Source organism: Ammospiza caudacuta, chromosome 5, assembly GCF_027887145.1.
Source record: "Ammospiza caudacuta isolate bAmmCau1 chromosome 5, bAmmCau1.pri, whole genome shotgun sequence".
Lineage (NCBI taxonomy): Eukaryota > Metazoa > Chordata > Aves > Passeriformes > Passerellidae > Ammospiza > Ammospiza caudacuta.
The window spans coordinates 54,013,485-54,037,522 of NC_080597.1; the positions used below are offsets into that span (position 1 = coordinate 54,013,485).

The window sequence follows — 24,038 nt, forward strand, 5'->3', positions numbered from 1 at the left end:
CCAGCTTAAGAGGTAAGAGGACCTCTACCTGACCCATATGCTAAGGTCATTCTTTTAAATTGATTTGAAGTAAGGCTTCCCACCATTGTTGAAATTACTTGGAATGATGAAGGGAACCCAGGTCCAACTGACTGCACAGGAAAGCTTGAGATAAAGACCAGTGTTAGAATTGTGGATAGAGTTCTATGCTTTTATTAAAAAAAAAAAAAAAAGAAGAAAATAAATCAGAATTCTTTGGGGTTGAATGAGACATTGAAAAACAAAATTAATTACAAAAAAAGTAGTTTCCAGTTAATTAAAATATTCAGAAAAAATTTGCGGGTTTGATTAGAAAATGTGATTGATAGGTCAGTGCAGAACTTTTTCTTTCAGAAGATCAGAATTGAGAGACTGAAAAAAGAACTGTTTCATTTTAAGCAACAACAGAAAAACAGTGACTTAAAGTGTTAGTTTTGACAGCTCTTTAGCTTCATTTTCTGAGGAGATTGTATTTAATATGATCATATGATCATGCTTTCTACTAAAAATTTCCACCCCTTTGTCCAGTGATATTAATCAAAAATCTAAATATAATTATTTTTTTAGAATCATAGAATCATTATGGTTGCAAAAGACCATCAAGATCTATAAAGTTGAATCTTTGAACAATCACCACCAATCAACTAAATCATCTTCTTCTCCTCTTCTTGAAAACCAGCAGTTGGGTTAAAAAACAAGCAAGCCCCAGCAGACCCCCAATGTATTGCTGTACCAAGGGAAGGGAAGGGAAGGGAAGGGAAGGGAAGGGAAGGGAAGGGAAGGGAAGGGAAGGGAAGGGAAGGGAAGGGAAGGGAAGGGAAGGGAAGGGAAGGGAAGGGAAGGGAAGGGAAGGGAAGGGAAGGGAAGGGAAGGGAAGGGAAGGGAAGGGAAGGGAAGGGAAGGGAAGGGAAGGGAAGGGAAGGGAAGGGAAGGGAAGGGAAGGGAAGGGAAGGGAAGGGAAGGGAAGGGAAGGGAAGGGAAGGGAAGGGAAGGGAAGGGAAGGGAAGGGAAGGCTCCTTTGGTGACTTCATGGCATGTAAAGCAAATCCATGCCCTACCTTTCTCTGCCTTGTTCCTTGCCATGGGTTTGTACCCTTACTCACCATGGCAAAGTGCTAAGTGAATTTTCCTCCTCCTAAGTTCATATCCCAGTGAAAATGCACCACTCTGGTGGAGCTTTCAGCTAGGTCAGAAGTCCTACACAGCTTTATGTGCAGTCTGGTGGCTTTGAAGCAGAATGGGAACATGTACCCAAAGGCAGGAGAGAGGTCAAGGTACAGCTCCCAGGGTAGAAATCACTTTAAGTTGCCATAAACATGGAAGCACCTTAACCAGCCAGTCTGTTCCCCATGTGTGACTTCAGACTGCTGGTTCTCACCTGGTTGAGTTACTCCTGCACAAGTGTGGAGGCCAGGGAACCAGCTCTGCTCTCATACTCATGCCTGGGATGGCACAGGGAGCCAGCTCTACTCACTATTCATCCCTGGGATGGCACAGGGAGCCAGCTCTACTCACTATTCATCCCTGGGATGGCACAGGGAGCCAGCTCTACTCACATACTCATCTCTGGGATGGCACAGGGAGCCAGCTCTACTCACTATTCATCCCTGGGATGGCACAGGGAGCCAGCTCTACTCACTATTCATCCCTGGGATGGCACAGGGAGCCAGCTCTACTCATCTTCCTGTTCTCATGCCTGGCCAACTCAGCCTCACTGTGCTTTCTTCAAAGTAAAGTCCAATAGATGTTGGATGTGGATACACCTAAAGGAAAGTGTTGTATCAAGTTTGCATTTCTGTAAAAGTGAAAGAAGTTCATTTAAATTAAATGCATAGATAATACTTAAGTTGGAGGTATTTCAGTCCCTAGAGAAGAACAGAAATATTACAGTTTATTCCTACTTACAGTAATGCTAATGACAAGTTTTACTTTCGTGTCAGCTGACTATGTTAAAGATTCCCTGGGAAGTTTAGGACTCTGAAATAAGCAAGGAAATATACCAGTGGAAATGTTGTGGATACATGAGAGGAAAATGACAATAAATATGTAAAACAAAACCAAGAGTTCAGGAGTTTTTGACTGAGGGATGTGTGAATGTGAAAGCATCTGATTTATTTGCAAAATTATTGGATCCCAGAGCAGAGTGGGGAAGTCATCACTCCATGGATTTTGATGAACTATAGCTGGTACTTAAGAAAGTAGGCAAAGAAATATTCTAAGTTTAGAGAAGAAGTGTTCAAAATTAGGGAAAGTTCGTGGAATTTTTCATGTAAGAAAAATTACATAATCAGTGATGATTGATGGGATGTCTTTATTAGTCCCAAATTCGCTACCTGTGTGCAAATCAGCTCTTATGGTAATAGCCACAGGGAGATACTGTTATGAAGAATACTTCATTACCAATTGACATTTTAACTAGTTTGGACTTGATCCACTAATGGTTTCAAATTACTAACATACCTCACTTTCTAATGTTAATTAAAAAAAAAAAAAGTCTAATCCTCTGCTCAGTTTCTGCTTTATTCACTTGTGCCAGAGATCCAAAGGCTAGAAAGGGGAAGAGCCTGTGGCAGGCTAGTGTGTACTGTTTAGAAGAATGGGTTTCCAGTCTGACTCGTTGGTCTCAAAGGTCTTCTCCAACAAAGTTGATTCTCTGATTCTGTCTTTAAATTAACATTTCACCATTTTTTAGTGAAGTGAAAAAATTTGGTAGATCTAGGTGATCTGCATGTCAGGGCCTACCCAAAGAACTTCTCTCAGAGGCCAATGGAGCATGTGGGATCCCAGCCTTGCCCCGGCTGGCGCAGAGGGGGAATCTGAATCCTGGTTCGTGTTCCTACTTAAGCTCCCTGAACTCTGGAGGGGCTGGGGGCTGGCGGGAGGTGCCTGTCAGGTGCGCAGCACCGAACACCCGCAGAAGCTGATCCCGCCTTCCCCCGGCTGCCGCGGTGCGGGTGCGGTGTGGGCGCGGTGCGGGTGCAGTGCAAGGTGCATTGGGGTGCGCAGTTCAGTGCAGGGTGAATCGGGGTGCGCGGTGCCGTGCGGGGTGCGGTGCAGTGCCCAGTTCAGTGTAGTGTGCATTGCCGTGCGGGATGCGGTGCGCGGTGCAGTAGGGGGTGCGGTGCAGTAGGGAGTGCGGTGCAGTAGGGGGTGCGGTGCGGTGCAGTAGGGGGTGCAGTGCGGTGCGGGATGCGATGCAGTGCTCATTTCAGTGTAGCGTGCATTGCGGTGCGGGATGCGGTGCGCGGTGCAGTAGGGGGTGCGGGGTTCGGTGCAGTAGGGGGTGCGGTGCAGCAGGGGGTGCATTGCGGTGCGGGATGCGGTGCAGCAGGGGGTGCATTGCGGTGCGGGATGCGGCGCGGGATGCGGTGCGCGGTGCAGTAGGGGCTGCACTGGGGTGCGCGGTGCGGTGCGGGATGCGCTGGCGCCCCGGGCCCGGCTCCACTAGGTGGCAGGATGCCGAAGGGCTCCGCGCTGTTGTCCTGGAGCCTGGGCGGATTTAGCCCTGCCTCTACGTATTGTCTGAGGACATGATAAAATGCGGACAGTTTCCTGGAGTCCTGCCTGCCCGCGTTTCTTACTGGTTTTGTCATTAATAAAGCAGAATCGGGAAGGATTCGAGGGAGGTCTGAGACTCAAAGGAGCCCGGTGCGGTGACAGGGTAAGAGGGCACTTATTGGCTCGGCGATCTACGAGGAAGAAATGTCAAGGCAAAGCGAAATTCTTTAGAAGAGCGCAGCGGCGTGTAGCGAGAAACTTTGAAATAAAAAGTGTCTGCAAGTTTGCAAAGAGTAACAGCTGGTTAAATTGTAGCGCAAGCTATAAGTCCGGGGAAAAGTACGTTCGCTTCTTTAAAGAGCCAGTTTAGAGGGCAGCGTCTGCATTATTAAGAAAGCATGGTCTTTTCCATTAGTATTTTTTTAAGTTACAGAAATGAAAGGACACTGGAGTGTGTAAATATCAAAACAAAGCAGCAAATAAAATAAAATCCTGTACAGAATTAAATCACATATTCTTTTTTCTTGCTTCTTGTCATCTTTGTCTCTCTCAAGTATGCTTTCTGTTGTGAGCCATTAAAGCAGTGATTTTGCTTGTATGTCACACATATAAAGCTTCAGAAACAGCCTTAGTTTAGATCTGGGCGTTTGATTACTTACTTACTAAAGATATAACTTAATAAAGATATAACACTACAGATGTAACTTTAGTTCCAATCGTCTCGGTTCAGGTACGGGCCTGACAGAGAACTTGAAAAACTGAAGCAAGTGTACTTTAAAGCGTGCATGATCGCGCTTACCCCGCACCCTTCCCCGTGCCGACCGCCCTCCCTCTGCCTTCAGCCCGTGTGCCGCCACGCTCGCCCTCGGGGCCACACAGGCGTGGGGCGGCGGACGGGGGCTCCTGGCCACGGGTGCCCACCGAGGCCAACGCCGCTTCGGCCCCCCGGGTCTCGGTGGGCTGCAAAAGGCGCCCGGTGTACCGGGACGGGCTCCGCGGCGAGGAGCTGCGCGCTCGGCAGGGCGAGGGGGTGTCCACGCCCCGCCGGGGCTGTCCTCGCTGCGCTGTCCCCGCTGCCCCGGACAGAGGGCAGAAGGCCCATCGGGAGGGGTGCTTTCCCCACCTCGGCACTTGGTCAGAAGAGGGGATTCTTGCTTGAGAGAGGCTGGGGACCGGGGTGGGGTGGCTCGGGAAGCTGAGTCGGCAGGTGGAGGTAACGGGCTGGGCGGGAGCCCTCGGGGAGCCGGGGAGGAGAGGGTGCGGGGGGAGAGCGGGGCGCGCCCGGTGCGCGGTGCCGGGCGCGGCGGGGAGGCGGGGGAGGAGCGGCGGCGGCAGAGCACGGGCTGGGGCCCCAGCCCGCCCGCCTTTGAACCGGGGCAAAGCAGAGGCGGGGAGAGGGGCCGGGGCAGGAGGCGGACGGTGACATCAGAGCGGCCGGGCGGATAAGGTGGGAGAGCCGCAGGAGCGGAGTGGGCGAGCGAGGCGTCAGCGATTAGCGGCTGCCTCCGGTTCCCCGCTCACCGCATCTCACCGCGCCTCACCTCACCATGCAGAGGTCTCCCCTGGAGAAGGCGAACATCTTCTCCAAACTTTTCTTCAGGTGGGAGCCCCGGTGCGGCGGGACGCGTGCGGGCGCGGGCAGCGGGCCGGGCTGGGCAGCGGCTGGCGGGGAGCTCAGGGGGCTCCGCGCCCCCCGCCCAGCCCTGCCCAGCCCAGCCCAGAGGGGAACCGGGCACCGGGAGCCCGTGAGCTCTGGAATGGTCTGCGGGGAAAGCGGTGGGAGTCTCGCCGGTTGATGAGATCACTCTTTTTTGTTGTTGTTGCTGGGGTTTTAGCACCGGGAATGGGCTCCGTCAGGTGTCATAAACCTGTGCTGGACTCGAACAGATGAATTTATGACATAATTTGAGCAACCTTTGGTAGTTGCTCAACTAGTTAATCTGTTATTTCATGTAAACTTTGAGAACACGGTGGGGTAGTAGGGAGCAGAGGGGAAATTCTCTCAGAACAAGGATTCCTTCTGTTTGGCTCTTTGATTGTTTAGCATTTGCTCAACGTGCAAGTGCAATATATGATCTTACTGGAAACAATTCCTTGCAAGCCTTGAAAATGTTCTCTTACAAACTAACTCCCTAGTGCCTTTTCTTTCTAAAAACTTCAAATAAAAGGAGAAGGAGCCAATACCGGTGCCTGGGCAGAATGTACTTTGTAAGACAATATGGAAGCTGAATACGTCTTATGTGACATCGCTAGAAATGACACTGTGAACTGGAAAGAACAAATAATCTTTTTGGCATTGGCCCACACAGCTCTGGTTTTGCCAGAGTACTGGTTCCCCCTTTTGTTACTGGAGGGTCTCTTGCATGGCAAGGAAGGGTGGGAGGAAATCATGTGTAAGATGTGAACATGATGACTAAAGTGAGAGCACATGGTGTAAAACTATAACATTGTCATGAGGTCTCTGCCTGAAAAACTGAGGGCTTTTAGCTCACTTTTAAATGCTTTTGGGATAGCTTTCAGCAGGTTGGTCTGTATGTTTTTAAAAGTTTCTTAATGGGACTCTGTATGAGTCACTGTTTGCCTGTCTCTCCCCCTTTGGCTCATTTTAGCCAGATATGATAGAGAGGAATAATCCCAAATATAATCTGTTCCTAAAGTTTTACAAACATCCAGGTAAACGTAGTGATCCTACACATTTTCTCTAAAGGTGCTGCAGTGGGAAAGAAGCCTTGCTTGCTGCCAAATACTGTTAGAACCAGAGATATGCATGGCCGGGATGTAAGCCATTATCAATTCTCCATAAATGATGCTTCAGTCAGTGCTGCTGTGAAGTGTAAGACAGAAATCTGTAGAAAATAAGTATGTATCTTAATTTAGTAGCTTGAGGGGGCCATTTGCTGTATTTATTTTTTTTTTTTATTTATAAACTTCTATAACTTTATCACCCTAGAATCTAGGTTGTTAAAGGTGTGAAGGAAAAAACTCAATAAGATAAAGCGAAAGACATGTCTAATTTCTACCATAGTGAAAGTTTCCATGTTTGAAACCAGTTGCAGTTCATGCTTATTAAGTACATAATTAACCATGCTGAGGCCTGAACTCATCGTTTAAATAACAGTCTTTAAGTCAATTGAATGTTGGTTTAATCATGTTTAGGATGCATGATGCATTATACTGTACCAGCTTTTGGTCAGGTGACTGTAACCAAAGTGATAATAATAAAATATGTGAAGTTAAGGAGTAAATGATGAATATAAACTAGAGCAAAGAAATGGAAAAAAGATGTATGGAGAGAGAGTGCTTTTTTCAATGATAATGAGATAGATGCTGTCAAGTACAACACAGTACATGTTTCAGTGAAGTAACTTTTAGCAGAGTCTACAATGCATGTATGTGTGAAGTACCAATCTGAATATAATGTGATAAGTTGAAGATCATGTTAGCACATGTGATGTTAAAATATTAGCTATGATTATTCAGGGAATCTTGCTGATAAATATATTACTATTTAATATTGTACAAGCTGTTATCAGCTATAGGCGTGTAAACATATTGGCAAGGTTTTATTGCTTCATAATCTATCCTGTTTGGGTAGGAGGGACAGGTTTAACATGTGTTAAGTCAGAATAAATTCAGCTCATAACTGAATAGTTTATACATATTTTAGTATTGATTGGACCTTTTTTCTTGATTCTTAATGCAAAAAAGTGAGAAGAAAATGTCTTGCTATACAAAGAGTAGTATCTTAAAGAAAGTGTTATCTTTTTGTTGTATTAGTGATAGTGATACTACTGGGGCAAAAAAAATTTGCTAGAAGGGGTCATGATAGTAAGTATTTAAAATCAGAAATTGACTTTCACCCTAAATTTTAAATAGTTTTGGTTTAAAAACTGAGCTCTAGTGATTAAGAAACAAATGTGAAAACAAGTGGTTTGAGATCTTCCATTAGGGGGACACTTAGAAAACAGAGAACACTAGATACTGAGAGTTTGGGGTTTCAGGGATTCTTTTGTGTTTTGTTGCATTTTCCTTATGATGTTTTCAGAGCTGATCTCTTTTGTTCCCTACCTCATGCAAAACATTCTTTTTGTTTGTTTGCAACTTTTGACCTTGCTTAAAGAAAACAGAGTTTTATGCAGAAGTAGCCAGATCATCATATGCTTAGCTTCAAATTCACTGTGAAGGCTCACTTTTGTCTTTATAGCCATTACTTATTTTCTTCTGGAGTTTTGGGGTTATTCAGGGTCAAGGCCATACCTTTTGTCACAAATAATATCAGACTACTTTACAATCACCTAGTTTTTATTGAAAATTAACTGAGATCAGGAAGTCTTGTTAATTAATCAATTTTTATCTGAGAACTGGCGCACAGAGTTATTGCTGGAGTTTCAGAAATGGCTGCAACTGTGAGACAACTCTGATTTTATTACTGTTCTTTTACAAACAACTTTAGACGTAAAAATACAAGTTCTCAAAAAGTAATCCTTGTGCTTGTATCCAACTCTTTAAACACATACTTTTGCTTTGGTACCTATCAAACATGACAACACTTGGCAAGACCTAGTACTTTAGTACCTGATTCATTATTAAATCCAAATGAGAAATACAGACTAACCCAGCTTTTGTGTCAAGTCTTCTCATGGATTCAGTCAATAAGATCTGCTCTGGTTGCTTTTTGCATCTGTACATTTACACAGCTGTCCAGGGATTCCTAGAACAATTTAGCCAGTATGGGATAAACGTTGGATTCATTCTTCTGCCCTGTGTGTGTTGTGAGGGCTAGGAAAAGGAATTCAATTCCCTACCTCACCTCTTCTAGGAGGCGTTAGCATTGTTTGGCAGTGAAGATGTTTTAGTTATCTATCTCTGGCTCAGCTACTTTTTAGAGCATAAATCAAGAATTGCTGTGTACTCTTCTGAATATAAAACTTCTTTTCAGGTCCTAATTCCTGGTGTGAGCTTCTTATAAAGTCTGCTAATAATCTTTAGGGTGGATACGAAAATTCAGGACTCAAGTTTTGGAAGTACTTAGCCTGTATGCTACAGTAATGTTATTCTGTCAGTCTTGTAGCTTAATTCAGTCATAATTTCAAGTTTAAGTGTGCCTTGTACAAGATAGTTTCTGGCATTTTCATGAGGATTAAATTGATTCCCTTCAGAAAAAGGAGCGAAAGCAGCCCTTTCTTGGGCAGTCCCTGCTCTATCCTTGAACAGTATATCTTAGAATACAGTGACAAGTTACTAATGATTTTCATTTTGAATTGAAAAATCTTGTGTTTTCCTTGCAAAGTTTGGCATTTAGTGTGTAAATTTTAAGTCAAAATTTGTCCTGACACTGTTTTGAATTCCCAAATGTTCCAGATTTGTATAGGAAATTTAAATGTATAGGAAGCTTAAATACCAAACTCATGTCTATAAATTTCACTCTGGAGGGCAGGTGTTTGCAAATTGTCATAACCAATATATATTTGGACTCTCCCTTATCAATACCTGGCTATAGCACTTTGGTCATCTTTCCTCTTTGAATAAGGAGCCTCTGTGTGCAGTAGCAGGTGAAGGGCACAGTGTCATGCCTCAGTTTCTGGGGCAGCCAGCTGAGACACTGATACAGGGCAATGTTTCTGTAGTGTGTCCTTGGGGCCCTGTGTGTCACCAGCCCTGGTGAGCTGCCTTGCACTGACCCCAGGCATTGTAAATCCTGGCTGTTTGTGGTAACCAAGCACAGATGCAGCTGCAGCCCAGGTTATGGCCCTGTGAGGCTGCCTGATCATTTGTCTGCTGCCACAAGTGGTCCTTGGAGACCTGCTGGTCTGCCAGTCCTTCAGAGCTGTCTAAAACAGGAGAGTGTCAGCTTCTGCAAGTCAGGTGGCTCAAAGAAGTGCATGCAAGTTTTGGACTCCTTCTGAAAATCTGACTTCTATTGCTGCTTCCCAAGTAAAATATGAAACTTGAAGTGAACTGGAGAAAGGATGCAGAGTATCCTACACTTCAAGTAATTTCAGTCAGAGGAATACCTTTAACAATAAGGCCAAATTGTGTCCTTGGCTCAGCCTGGTACTGTGTCCTTGGTCTAATGACCAAAAAGGCAAACCTTGTGTAGCACGGGGATCTTCTCTGGCTGCTTTGTAACTCTACAGCACAGATGCCAAGATCAAGTTGCATCTGACTTCTGAAATGTGTTTAAAGTCTGTTTTCTTCCTGCAGGAAGAAGACTTACTATCTTGATACTCCAAATAAATTAGCAAGCATTTGAAATATTTGCTGACCTGTCTGTACCTTGTTATTTTCTATATTTTGATTTTATTTTGGTGAGATAGAAATAATCCATCCAAACCCTTGATTTTTGTTTTAATACTGTAGGCAATTACATGGTTAGTAGATTTATTATCTGTATTATAGAGGCTTCTAAATGCACTGACAGAAATTTGAAGTCCTCTGTACTAAGCAAAATATTTGATAAGGAAGTATGTTTTGAAGATCTTGAAGTCTAAGCAGACAGCACAAAGGATGTTAAAAAGAAGTTTCCTTACTAATACTTTAGAGAAAAAATGGGATATACAAGGATGATGGTTTGTCCTAGAAGCATGTGGTGGAGTGAGTGCAATCTGCCTGAAATCTCCTGTCCAGAATTTGATTGCACAAGGGTATTTCTGGTGTGACAAAGTTATTTCAGAATATTTCCGCAGTGAACAATTATCACCTCTTTCATCCTGAAGAATCTGAGTCTCTCAGTGTCTACATTTTTGAATATTCTAAATTGCAAAGTGGTGAGAATAGTGTGATTTATTGGAAGAGGTTTCTACCTGTTGCTGTTGTCTCGGTTTATGTTTCTTCTCTTCACCTGCCCCCCAGCTGTGCAGCATACATGTGTAGGTATACTTGTGGAGGCAGGATGGTGCCAACTTGACATCCAGGTAATAACCTGTCCTCTGAAAACATTATGTCCTCTGAAATAAGTAAATTGAAGGTGAAAATTAACTAGTATACAAGGAGACATTGAAACACTGCCAAATTTTGCCATGTGAATTTGTAGATGCAGTTCAACTGCCTTCCACAAGAGTGGGGATGTGCCTGGGTGAGACAAGCAGGAACTCAGAGGCTGTTTATGCATCAGCCCCTCTCTCAGAAGCACAAGGATCTGCATGAGCTCTTTCAGTCAGCAAGTAGCTAATCCAAGGCTGTACTGTCATGAAATTCCCCAAATTAGAAGAGAATAAGTAGGCGTTTGAGACATATTTTGAAACAGCATTGTTTTTCAAAAGCCTAAACCAGAAGCTTTTCAGTTTAAACCGGGAAGAGAAAATCCAAAGTGACAGCTGGTAAAGGTACTTGGTTTTAGGTACATTCCCATATTTTAATGTTGATATTTATCCTCTATTTTTGCCCCCAACTTTTAAAATAAGGTTATGAACCTTTGTTGTATTGGAGTCATTCAAATATCTCACTTTAACTTTCACCTTAACCAATTTTAAAGTTAGCCTGTTAGTTCTGGAATGCTTTTATTTCTCTATAGGTAATAAATACAAAAAACCAAAACCACAAAGGTCCCCCAGGGTTGCTTTGCTCAAAGCCCAAGACTGTTTTGGAAATCAAAGGATAAGAGGCATTTTCCCATTAATTTGCCAGGATCATGCTAAGGAGTAGCATCAACAAATACCAGGATACAGAGAAAATGGCAAAGAGCAAGTAGTAAGAGAAGCAGCACCTAATTCAGGGTTGATTCCATATTACTGTAATGGTAATTTACATTTTGACTCTTGGTATTAAAATTAAATAAAATGTGACCCTGTTCACTTGTTTGTTTATACCTGACCACATATCAGTCATTGGGGTGGGAACAAATCATAGTTTTGGAAAGGGCCATGGCACCTGATGCGCAACTCTGTTATTTTTTTAGGAAACGTATCTTTAAAATCTGTGGCTAACACGGTGAAGTGCTAAATTGGGTGAAATATGTTGCTGTCACTTGACACATCTGGAAGATGTTAAAATTCAATTAAATCATGAATAGCACTGCTCTTCAACAGTTTTGGTGCAAACTTTCTGTTATGTTCCTTGTTCTTACAAAGGACTAGGAGAAAAGAAATATTTCTTTTATTCTTGCTGAGGGATATATAATTGAGAAAAAGAGTGAAGATGGATGAATATCTTCACCCAGTCAGTCTAACTGTAGGTGTAGGCTGAAAGAGCCTTGCAAACCTTGTTCATAACACATCATCACCACTGCTTTTTTGTTTGCTTTCTTAAAGAAATATTTGAAGCATATCTTACACTTGACTTTGGTACCTAAACAATTGACAGATTGCAATACAATTAATGTATTCTGTCCTTCCATCTTGCACAACCTATCTCCTGATGTGCTTTGTTTTCTCTCAAATATCTCCCAGTACTTCTGTAAACTGAAATATTTTGACTACCTTACTAATTGTAAATATTTAAATATTAAATATTAAAAAGTATTTCATTTCTGTTTAAGAAAGCATTTAGCTATTAGATAATAGTTTGAATAAGTGTCACTTCACAAAAACTGGGCATAAAAGACAAGACTTCCCCAAGAATTGCTGTGGTATAATCCTAATTAAGATTTGCTATTGAAATCCTGGGGTTTCAGCAGAGCATTGATTATTCTTAAAATGGTGCTGCTCACAGCTAGTGGCAGAGTCAATAATATTGCAGCTAAATACTTTCCACAACAAATAACCCCTCATGGGGAAGAATTGTTTATTAGTGAAGAAACTAAAATCTTAATTTTTGTGATCTGGGGGAAAACAACTGCAACAAAAATCCAGAAATCAGTAGGGTCTGCATTTACCTTTGTTGTTGAGACCCTGCAATAATTATATTTAAATATTAAACTATATTGCATTTTTTGCTGTTGTTTACAAAGGCGGACATGCTAAAGTTAATATAATTGTCAGAATACATAACATGCTATTTCAGTAGGTTACTATTCAAACAAAATATCTGCAACCCTACTCTATTGAGGGTAATCAAGGGGCAGGAATAAGGCTGTTGTGCTCCATGGGCATGCTGGCTTGTCCCATCTGTTAGCAAGGATCACAAAAAGCTGGGGTCACCTTTTGCAGCTGCACTACAGGATGCTCAGAGAGGAGAGCTGGAGGTGCAGACACTACTGGAGAAGCAGTACTGGGTGTAGTGGAGCCACTTCCAGTATAAAATAAGCAACAACTTACAATTTGCTGCTGCTGGAGTGATGGGTATCTTTTGTGGGAGGATGGGAGTGCAGAGCCTCTGACATAATCTGGGCAGAGGGACTCTTTGGGAATGTCTGAGATCTACATGGTACCTCAGCCTTTTCTTGCAGTTGGTAAGAATTCATGGCTCTACAAATATCTCATAAAACTTGGGCTCTAAAGCATCATAATTATAGCTTGATGATGTTCCTTCTTCTCTGGCCTCTCCTCACCTCACCCTTAATTGTTAGGAAGAAGGATAAGTTAAAACCAGAGGCATTCTTCTTGCTCTCTCCATGGAATTTTAGGTGCAGTTCCCTAGAAGTTGCAGTCACTATGCTTAACTATATTTTGCACAGGTATTAATGCTCTGTAGAGGGGAGTGAAACCCTGGTGACCTCTGCACTGCTCAGTAGATGTTGCTGTGTTGTGCGCAGAGCACCTGTTGAAATGGCACCAGTCTGATCAGTGACCCTTGTAGGAAAGCTGCTCTCTTTTGCTGCTCTTGGGTAACCCAGCACCAAGACCACTGTTCCGTTAGTGTCTCAGCAAACTGTGCTTCTTGGTCTGAGGAGCCCAATGGAGCTAGGGTATTCCTGTGCTCAGGAAGAAGATCTGGGCACTTGGCTTAGCAACACAGATGCTCCTGTCTTCAGTGACATGTAAAGCAGCCTTAAGAGAGAGTCAAATCCTATTGACAAATTGTCTGTGTTAATACTCTCTGGAAAGCCAGACATCTGTCCTATTGATACAATTTGAGTGGGATGGGTCTGAACATGCAGTAGAAAGCAATAGCTGTAATAAGAAATCTGTTGCATATTGCTTAAGTAAATGACAAAGAAATGGTCATTAAAAATCTACCAAACAGTATGTTCTATACATGATACTTACATATCAATTTGATCATGTATGTTTTACTACAGGCAGTAGATAATAGAACTGGAACTTGCCTTCTTTTCTTCTTTCCTACTGTACATCCTTGAAACTTGTTCCCTGCTGGATTTCACACGTGTGTACCCATAATAACATTCCTAGTTAGTGGCAAAGCTCCCCCAGCACTACAGGTTTCTCTGTGAAAGGGTTCATTAAATGCCAGCAAGTAATCCGATGGCATTTGCTAACATAATGCTGTAAAGCCAATCTGTTTCCTTCCTTCTTGCTCTCTTCCTTTCAGAATAAATTTCTCAACAACCTCAGGAAAAACCTCAGCATTAACGCTGACAAATATTTTCCAATAAGCCAAAAAAATAGAAGAGCCATATTCATTGACAAACTCTGAGCTATGTCACCTAGTGTTATGGAAACATGGATAACTACAGATTATATTGCCAGTTAAAGAAATTCATAGTCATTTTGCATTTCAAATCTTTGCAAAGAATCTAGAACATAATGGCTATAGGAGTCTGGCAAAAAAATTGATTTTCATGAGATATTTTTCTATTTTAGGTCTTATATACTCCTTTCAATAAAACACAAACTATCTCCCACAGTTCTTGACTGCACAACTCAGAGAGCTGTTGAAAATCCACCTTGAAACAAACATCACACTCAGGCCAACTCCTCCCGTGATTACCACTCCAACCTGAAGCCGCTTGGCACAGCGCACAATTTGGCCAGATCTAGTTAGGGTGGGATTTCCAAGCAAGGCCAGGGCAGTTGGGAGATGAACCTCTCTGTGCAAGCCCTGGCAGCAGCTTGCAGAGGGAACCTGGCTGCAGACCAGGAGGGACCCAGGGCAGGAGTCAGCACTGCTCCTTTAGCTGGCTGGAGGAGTTTGTCTAGCACAGTTGCAGCTACTGTGATGAGCAATGAGATGAAGATGAGGACTGCATAAGGGTGTATCAAACTCTGAGTTTGGAGGGGAGGGTACTTTAGGGGCCATATAATTTTGATGACAGTGATAAATGCATCTGGTTAACACAGAGTTAAGCACAGAGTAAAACAAGAGACATTTCTAGAGATACAGCAGATCTGCTAAGTGTGCTACCTTCCCCAAATGATAATACAGCCACTTAGCTCTCTTTCTAACTGCAGTCACAGTTTGTTAGTTCAGGCTGTGGCAAAATGCCAGGGTAGGTGCTAACCAAAACTATAAATAAAATCAAATATGTGGAGGGAAACAGTGCAATAAAAAATGTTTTCTCAAAACATACAAAGTGAAACTGTAAAGCACTTATCTTTTGTCAGGTTGGGAATTGTTTATTGCAGTCTCAAAGCATTATTAAGGGGCTTAGGAAGGTTATTACTTAGCTACAGTGTTGTGAATTAAAGAAGTTGCCTAGGAAGTACTGTTACTTCCTTGCATTAGCTGCAGTAGTGGGTTTGTGTCCCATAACTTGTATTCATTCTGTCATTACTGAAATATCTACGTACATGGGACATCAGAGAAGCTGAGAACAGAAGTTAATGAGAGCTTCTGTTCCTCAATGACAAGGATTAGCCAGCTCTCCACAAGATGTGCACAAAGCTAATAGCAACTGGTCCTTTCTCTCTTCAGGAGCTGGTAAAATAAAAATCAATACCTTATATACCACTTGGAGTAATCATGAAGGACTTTCATGTAAGTGTTTCATGAAACTCAAAGGTTTTCTTCTCATCCATTTTATCTCTGAAAAATATTGGCTCCGGTTTCCAGTAGTTGTAAAGTTTATGGATGTTTTATCATCTCCAAATGGTAAAAGAAGAGTCCAATGCCTCTCCAAAGCAGACTCTCCTAACTCCCTTCCTATAATGTACCATCAATCACTTGTTATTTATCAGCCACAGTGGTGTGAAAGACTGAGCTAGAAGTCATATGATTAATCTGAAATCATACTATAATTAAAAAAATGAAGGATACTCCTTCAATTTCTTGGAGCACATTCTCTTTGCCGTGGGTGTGATATAGCCATGCACTTGGGAAATACCTTGGTACTTTACTGAATTATGGGGATTATAGACTGGTTTCTCATGTAATTCATAACTTCACTAAAGTAAATATCAGTGTGCATGTGTGTGCACACAGTTGCACACAAATAATTTTCATCCATTGTGTTAAAGCCCTTTTGCGCTTTTGTAGTGTTCAATGATGTTCTTTTACCTTTGTATCATCTTCTTTGCACCTTCAGAGGCTGTAATTGAGGATGTGAATTACTTTGTGTGTATGACATATGTTCTTATAGGCATACAGGTCAGCATGTCCAATAGGATGTTTGCATTCTCTGAGGGACTGTGGAAAATGTTATTGCAAATATTTTGTGGTTTTTTAGGTGTTGTATACAAAAACAGTTTAAAACAAAAATTTTGAAATGATTGAGGATTTGCTGAATTTTGTCATAATCATGAACCATGTTGGGTTTTTTACAAACATTGGTTTACATATGGAAGTATGATAGCAATCAACCACAAGCTACTTAACTTGCAAGCACTTCATTTTTTTAAAGGAAATATTTTTTATTGATGACAGTAAAGCAGAAATTCAAGTAGTTTCAAAAGACACCATTAGTATTAGTATACACCACTAGTTCAAAACAGTTTTAATGTTTTAATCTAGTCCTTTGCTTTCAAAAAGATTTCTGAACAGAATCTGGTGAAAAATTTTGTATAAGTTGGTCCTTGGGGATTCATAGGCCTTTTTGGGGTGGAATTGTTTGATAAAATTAGTCATTACTTATAAAGGTTTTCTCTACAGAGTAGCCATTTGGAGTAGCCTTTTCCTGCTTTGTTTTGTCTCAGCATGCCCCATAAATTGGTATTAAAATTTTAAACATGACATTTGAAAAAACAAATGCAAAATATGCGTATATAATGGACACAATGAAGATCTTAAGAGGAGTTCTGTGCAAGATTTGTATTGCAGTGCACATTGCAGTGTAAGATGTCATAGTATCAAGGAATGACTTGTGTTGGAAGGGACCTTAAAGATTGCCAGGTTCTAAGCCCCCTACCATGGGCAGGGACATTTTCCAATAGACCAGGTTTCTCCAAGCCTCATCCAGCCTGGCTTTGATCACTGCCAGGGATGGGGCATTCCCAGCTTCTCTAGGCAACCTGTTCCAGTGTCTGGCTACCCTCCCAGTAAGAAATTTCTTCCTAATACCTGATCTAAACTTGCTCTCTTTCAGTTTAAAGCCATTCCCCCTTGTTCTGTCATTACACGGCCTTGTAAAAAGTTCCTCTCCAGCTCTCCTGGAGGCCCGCTTTGGGTACTGGAAGGCTGCTCTAAGACTTCCCTGGAGCCATCTCTTCTCCAGGTTGACCAATTTCAGTTCTCCAAACCTTTCTTCATAGGGAGAGGTGCTCCATCCTTCTAATCCTCTTCGTGGCCTCCTCTGGACTGGTTCCAGCAGGTTCCTGTCCTTCTTGTGCTGAGTACTCCAGGAGGGGTCTCCCCAGAGCAGAGCAGATAGCAATGAAACTTACATGTCCACTTTACTGTAGTTCTGATTTATTATTCATCTATATGGACATAGCACATAGCATATTTGGAAATACAGTACAGAGGTTTCAATCTTCTGTTCATTTGTCTCTTGCTGACTCAGTAGGAAGTCTGGAGCATGATCTGACCCCAAAACTTACAAAATGCAGGTGTTTCAAAATTATTCTTTTTATCTTATATTTATCAATATAATTTTGTAAATGTAAGGCAGGGCTGCACTACATTGTGTCTTATATGTGTGTGTATGTGAATGCATGTGCACTTAAACATATTTGGATGCTGTGGAGAAAATATTCAGGGTGAGACAAAGCAACTCCAGAATTAATGCTAGAGTATTTTTAATTCTTTTTTTTTTTTTTCAATATTTGCTTAGATGGACAAACCCAATTTTGAAAAAGGGTTACAGACGACGGTTGGAGCTCTCAGATATTTATCAAATCCCTTCTGCAGACTCTGCTGATAATCTTTCTGAAAAACTGGAAAGGTAAGAAAGGTTAATTAAATAAATTTGTTTCAGGAATAACAATGCAATTTTCATTACAAAGCTTTTGGATGAAATGTTTAAATAGTGTCGGGTACAAGCTGATTGCATACAGTTGTACTTTGGACATGACTGTGATCTCTGGTCCAGATGTACAACCTAGATGGTCTAAATGTACAGGTACCTGTGATATCTGCCATTGATCACAGAATCACAGAATATGCTGAGTTAGAATCTTGTGCTGTGACCACTTCTCTGGGGAACCTGTTCCATTGACCAACCATCCTCTGGGTGAAGAACCTTTTCCTAATATCCAACCTAAATCTCCCCTGACAGAACTTCAGGCCATTCCCTCTGGTCCTGTCACTGGTCACCACAGGGAAGAGATCAGTGCCTGCCCCTCCTCTTCCCCTCATGAGGAAGCTGTAACTGCAATGAGGTCTCCCCTAAGTCTCCTCCAGGCTGAACAGACCAAGGGACCTCAGCCTCTCCTCACACGGCTTCCCCTCAAGGCCCTTCACCATCTTCATTGCCCTCCTTTATATCTTTCTTATATTGTAGCACCCCAAACTGCCCACAATATTCCAAGTGAGGCTGCAGGAGTGCAGAGCAGGACAATCCCCTCCTTTGCCCAGTTGATGATGCTGTGCCTGATGCACCCCAGGACAGAGTTGGCCCTCCTGGCTGGATAGGCCAGGGCACTGCTGACTCAGTTAAACTTGCCATTGACCAGGACCCCCAGGCCCCTTTCTGTGGTGTTGTTTTCCAGTATCCCATTCCCCAGTCTGTCTGTACATCCAGAGCTGCCCCATCCCAGGTGCAGAATCTGGCACTTTCCAGTGTTGAACTTCATATGGTTGTTGATTGCCCTGCTCTCTGTGTTGTCAGGGCCTCTCTGCAGGGCCTCCCTACCCTTGAAGGAGTCAACAGCTCCTCCCAGTTTTGTATTGTCTGTGAGCTTGCTCAGTACCCTCTCCTGTACAATGTCCAAGTCATGTGAGGATGTTGAAGGGCACAGGGCCAACCAAGGATGGAGCCCTGTGGAGCCCCACTAGTGACAGGTCACCAGTCTGATGTCACCCCATCATTCACTGTAACCCTTTGTGCTGACTCATGAGCCAGTTGCTCACCCATCACATAAAGTGTTTATCCAGCTGAGTGCTGGACATTTTGAACAGAAGGATCCTGTGACAGACAGTATCAAATCTGTGCTGAAATCCAAAGGGATTACATCAATTGGCTTCCCTTGGTCAGCTGGGTGGGGTTACCTTGTCATGAAAGGAAATCAGGTTTCCACTCCTGAAGCTATGCTAGCTGTAACCAGTCTTTCAGGTGTTTTTCAATACTTCCCAGAATAATCTTCTCCATAACTTTGTTGGGCACTGAAGTGAGACTGACAGGCCTGTATTTTCTGGGGTCCTCCTTCTTGCTTTTCTTGAAAACAGGGCCAGTGTTTTCTGGTCAGCTAGGACTGCTCCAGATTCCAAGACTGCTAAAAAATTGAGAGAGATTTTGCTGACATCAGCCAGGTCTTTGAGGATTCTTGAATGAATCCCATTAGGCACCATAGATTTGTAGGGATCCAGCAGGAGCAACAGATCCTGCACAATTTCAGCAAGGCTAGACTCAGAGTATCAATGTTGGTTCACTGAAAAAGGAGACAGCAGAAATACTGTTCTTTCTTCCCAAAATAGCCTTGTAAAACCTTGGTTTATTTTTTCTTCAATGAAATAACATTCTTAATTTCCTTTGATACCACTCTTGACAGACTAATTGTTTCTGCAGAAATCATACTCTGACTTACCTCATTTAGGTTTCCATTCTTGTTTACCCAATTTCAGTGGGTCCTAATTTAGAAATTGTGCTGCACTTGTGACTAACTCTTACAACAGAGGTGCTTAAGCCCATTCCTTCTTGTCCAACTGACGTTGTAGCTTTCACTATGTTCCAGGGCAGCTTACATCTGCACTGTTGTCCCAATCCAATCAATTTTAATTGCAGTGTGGTGTAAGTATTCCAACCTATGGGAGATAAAATAGAGGGTAAAATGGAACTGATAAAGCAGCCTGATATCTTAGGCCTGATCAAGCAGAAACCATGGGAGAGACAGACAGAGATAACTGCTCCCTGGGGTAGAAGTGACCAAGAGACATGTTATGAAACTTTGTCATGATTACCAGGTAACTGATGTCCTGAAGAGTATGTAACCAATGGGAAATTGTTACCAAAAATAGAATCCTATATAAGTACCCTACTATAAAACCATTTATAAATGCTTTGTATTCTCAACAAAAATCAGCTTCTGATCCAGTTCAGTTGTCCCTGTCTCTCCATGACCAATATCAACCAGTGGAATTTATAGAGAATGTTGGTATGCTAAATGTGTTCTGATAGTTTATAAATGAAATATTCTGTTTATCAAATATTCTGTTGAAAATTTGATAATATAATTAGTTGAGGATATTCTCTGGAGTGTTTTAATCTGTGAATTGAATTTTGACAAAACAAATGTTCTCTGCATACAGCATTGCTTCTGGTCTACAATTTATTATTGAAAAGAAAGCTACTGTCCCAGCAGCAAGGTTTAAAATAGTGCTGTGCAATAGAAAAGTCACATTTTTGATGCTTTGTTGGTGTGTTTTTGCAGATTGGAAAAGCTCCAAAATGTTTATTTGCCTATTATTGTACTCTGGTTTTAAGTACAGCAGGTTTCTTTAAAACATACAATGCGACCTTTTCATGAAGTAATTCCCTGCAGGGTGATGTATGACCGAGTATTTAAAACTACCAAATATGTGGCTGAACTGGGTTTGAACTTGTATTGATTTATCAAGTCCATGAAGGCCATATTCTTGGAGTTTCTGCAAAGCTTTCTTTGCTTAGCCACCTTAGCTAAATCTCCTTGGATATATTTGAATGAATTGAAGTATGTCACAGCCATAGACTCAGGTATTTGCTCATGCAACTTAATAGTTCTGGTTTTGGTTTCTTTTCAGAGAATGGGACAGAGAGTTAGCAACTTCAGAGAAGAAACCCAAACTCCTCAATGCTCTGCGACGATGCTTTTTCTGGAAATTTACGTTCTATGGAATAATTTTATATTTAGCGGTAAGAATTGTTCTCCACTTCAGTAAGCTTTTAGTGTTCCTTACATAGATCCAAGTTTTAGGGACTGCTAAATTAATAGAGTATTGTGAATAGCTACATAGTTTTCTTCTGTGAATTGCTTACAAAGGTGATAAATACAGAGATGTATTTTCATTTAAAAAGGAATTTTCTGATAATATCTTAATATAATAAAAAGATACATAATAGTTTTAAAATGTCTCTAGTGTTTCTAGTGCTGTTAGTGCTCCCAAGTGTGTGATCAGGAGCTTGATGTGAAAGCCTGAACTGATTATGTTTATCACCTTTCCAACATGTTAGGTAGGATTACCTTGACTTACCAAATGCCACCTCTTTGTTTGACAATCCTATCACTGGGGTTAAGAACTGTGAAAATAATTTATTACTAATGGTATTTCACTAGGTATGTGTAGCCAGACTGTAAATCTGAAAATTGCTGTTAAGCAATATGCAGGTTAAATATGCGTTGCGGACAAATTTCTGTGACTTAGTAGTAAAAAAGAGAGTGTATCACCTCTGTAAGGAGGGGCAAGCAATCTGTGACTAAAAGGATTTTTGAATCATATTCTTTGGTTCATATTTTTAAAATTTCTTTAAGAAATCACAGATATGTGCAATTAAACATGTCATAAATGAACCTGCACCTTCCACAATGAACATGGAAAGATTAAATCTTAGTTTAAATTCTTGATTGCATTACCATTAGTGTTCATTTTATTTAAAGCAACTTCATTTTATTGAAAGAGGAATTGTAAAAAAACCAAATTGCTCCTAAAGCTGCTGGTGTTCTTTGCAGGCCTTGCTCAAGGAAATTAATGGGAGCTTTGCCATAAATTTGAAAGGGGACAGGATGTTGTGCCGTACTGGCATAGGTGTAACCAAGTTGTGTGTTCTTTTGAACTTCATTTTCCTTTCAGCTCTTTGCTTGTCTAATCTCTGAGCCACTTTCATGGCATCTTTCTTGGACTGAAGTTTAAAGTGTGCTGACATCCCTGCTGTTTGTGGAGTTGTCCTTTCAGCTGGCATCACAGCTTTGCTCTCATTAAGTCTAGCCTTTTTTCCAGATCTCCCTTGTCCCTGATGCACTGTAGGTAATGATGTTATTGCAGGGTGGACACTTGTGCTCTGGCCCCCTAGAGTAATACATCTCCCCCTCATAAATAGTGTTATGTTAGGCATGTTGGGTTACTTCACTTAATGTATCTGCTCTCCTGCTGTTTGAGATGGTTTCCGTCCTTCACCCTGTTCAGAATATGAGTCTTACAATATAAAGAAAAGGTGTTATGGTGGTGAAACAAAAATCTTGCTTTTTAGCTTGATAGCAATTAGCCAACTAGGTACTTTGCTGTGAGGATCAATTTGATTCTGTTTGTATTTTGGTCTTATATATATTGTAATGAAATTTATATTTCTACTCAGGCACAACAGCTGCTAACATTAACTTAGAAGTGGTTTTAGTATCATATCCCAAGGGACCTTAATGAGGATTTCCTGAAGTTCTTGCATATGGGTCACGGGTGTGAGTGAGGAGGCAGGGAGGGAAGTGCTTCTTGGCCATGTGCCAAAGAAGAGATGGGCATTATTGTCTTCAAATGCAGAGTGTTTCAACATATGGGGGATACACCTAACATAAAACTTGCTGTTGCATAAGAATAATCATACCAGGTCAGATTAGCACAATGTGCTGTGTCATAATCTCATTTCTCTTCATAATCTTTACTCTTTTAGTTAAGATTATTGTGAGGGGGACACTTACGGGTTTCTTGGTGGCCTATGATGAATGCAGAGAGGAGAATAAGGACAGGCAAAGGCAAAATATGAATCTTGAAAATGGAATTTTCTCTTAGGTGTACAAATTCCATTCTTTTTTTTAGGCAGGTTGTTTTAATCAGTTTCATATTTATATCAGTGGGTAATTTTGAATTTACAAAAGGAGAAATGAAAACCAGGCAGTTGTGCTTTGATTTGTATGTAGACTAGATAATTGGTAAGCAAGCTGATAAATCTCTGTTGTAAACCAGTGGACTTTTATACCCCATGAAATAGTGTATGACTTGGCTTGTTGCCAGCCACTATTCTAGTCTGTAAATCTTCTTTTTTCCCAGCAAGCTTGAAATGTATGCAATACATTTATAGTCACAACAAACACAGCAGCAGAACATGTAATTTTCACTGGAATAAAAGTAAACACACAAAAAAAAAATGTCACTATTTTAAGCTGATATAGAAAAGCTTATCTTGGAATCTCCAAGAATATGAAAACACTATATTGTCCTTGAGAGGTGACTGTTTTGTATTTTATGAGTTTTGGGGAGTCTTGGTTCAATGCTTTGGGATGCATATGGTCTAAGCACAGCTGTCTTGGGTCATGTGTTTTTTAATAAACACTCCTCCCTTTGCCCACTAATAACACTGAAGTCTTTGTCAAAGCTGGCTCCAGATACACAGCAGGGTGGGTAATTTGGGTAATGTAGCACATGGTACAGGTATGCTGTTAAAGATGTAAAATTCTGCCTCTTCTGTGGAAAAAGTGAGTAATGAAATCAGCTCCACCAATAGTAACATTCAAAAGGGATTACAGTCCTGGTTATAGAAGTACCTGTGATTGCTTTTGTATAAGAGAACCCAAAGGAGAAGGGAAAAAAACCCAAAAACTAAAGGTGTTTTCCCCAATCTATTTATCACAGTAGAGCTTCAATTACAGCTGAACTTCACCAGTTCCCTTCTGAATCTCTATGGTGGTCTGTGTGGTTTTCATCTGGAAGGCAGTACTGGCAACTTTTGGGCAGAATTTAACACAGCTCTGTACAGAAGAATTTAGTAATTTCTTGTTACTTTGGAAGTATCAGGTGCTGTCTGCTGCAACACTACAGAAAGAAGAATAAGGAGTTCATAGCACTATGTATTTTTAAACTGAGCATAACAGTGAAGCCAGGGGGCACATACTTCTTCATGTCCCTCTGAAGCTCATGCAGTAGATGAAGCAAAAGGTTAACCACAGCACACAGGTGATATTTGCAGTTCTTGGAGAAAGACTGGGTAAGGAAAGGCAAGAGGCAGAGATGGAAAAAATGAGGTTAGAGGAGTGAAAGTATGAGAATGATGAGGCAGGGAGGGAAATGGAAGGCAAAGGTGAGGTAACACTGATGGGGTTTATTACAATTGAAAAGGAGTCTGAGGACAAATGTAATAGCAGACTAAAGTAAAGTCAGGGCTTTAGAAAGTCATTTGGATACCTTGCAGTTTAGTGGTTTGACCTTATCTCTTTCTCCTCTCCTACCCTGGTTTTCTATCCTGTTGCTCA

At 41.6% G+C, this 24,038-nt stretch overlaps 1 protein-coding gene across 1 annotated transcript in view; it reads left to right on the forward strand.

The window, feature by feature from the left end:
- Window positions 1-5,002: 5,002 nt before the first annotated feature.
- The window catches only part of CFTR (CF transmembrane conductance regulator), an 86,505-nt gene continuing 67,469 nt past the window's right edge, over window positions 5,003-24,038 (forward strand). Inside the window, exons 1-3 of the mRNA XM_058805750.1 lie at window positions 5,003-5,116; window positions 17,501-17,611; window positions 20,605-20,716. Of these exons, the coding sequence (XP_058661733.1) occupies window positions 5,064-5,116; window positions 17,501-17,611; window positions 20,605-20,716 (276 nt within the window). The 5' untranslated portion in view covers window positions 5,003-5,063. The remainder of the gene's footprint in view (window positions 5,117-17,500; window positions 17,612-20,604; window positions 20,717-24,038) is intronic.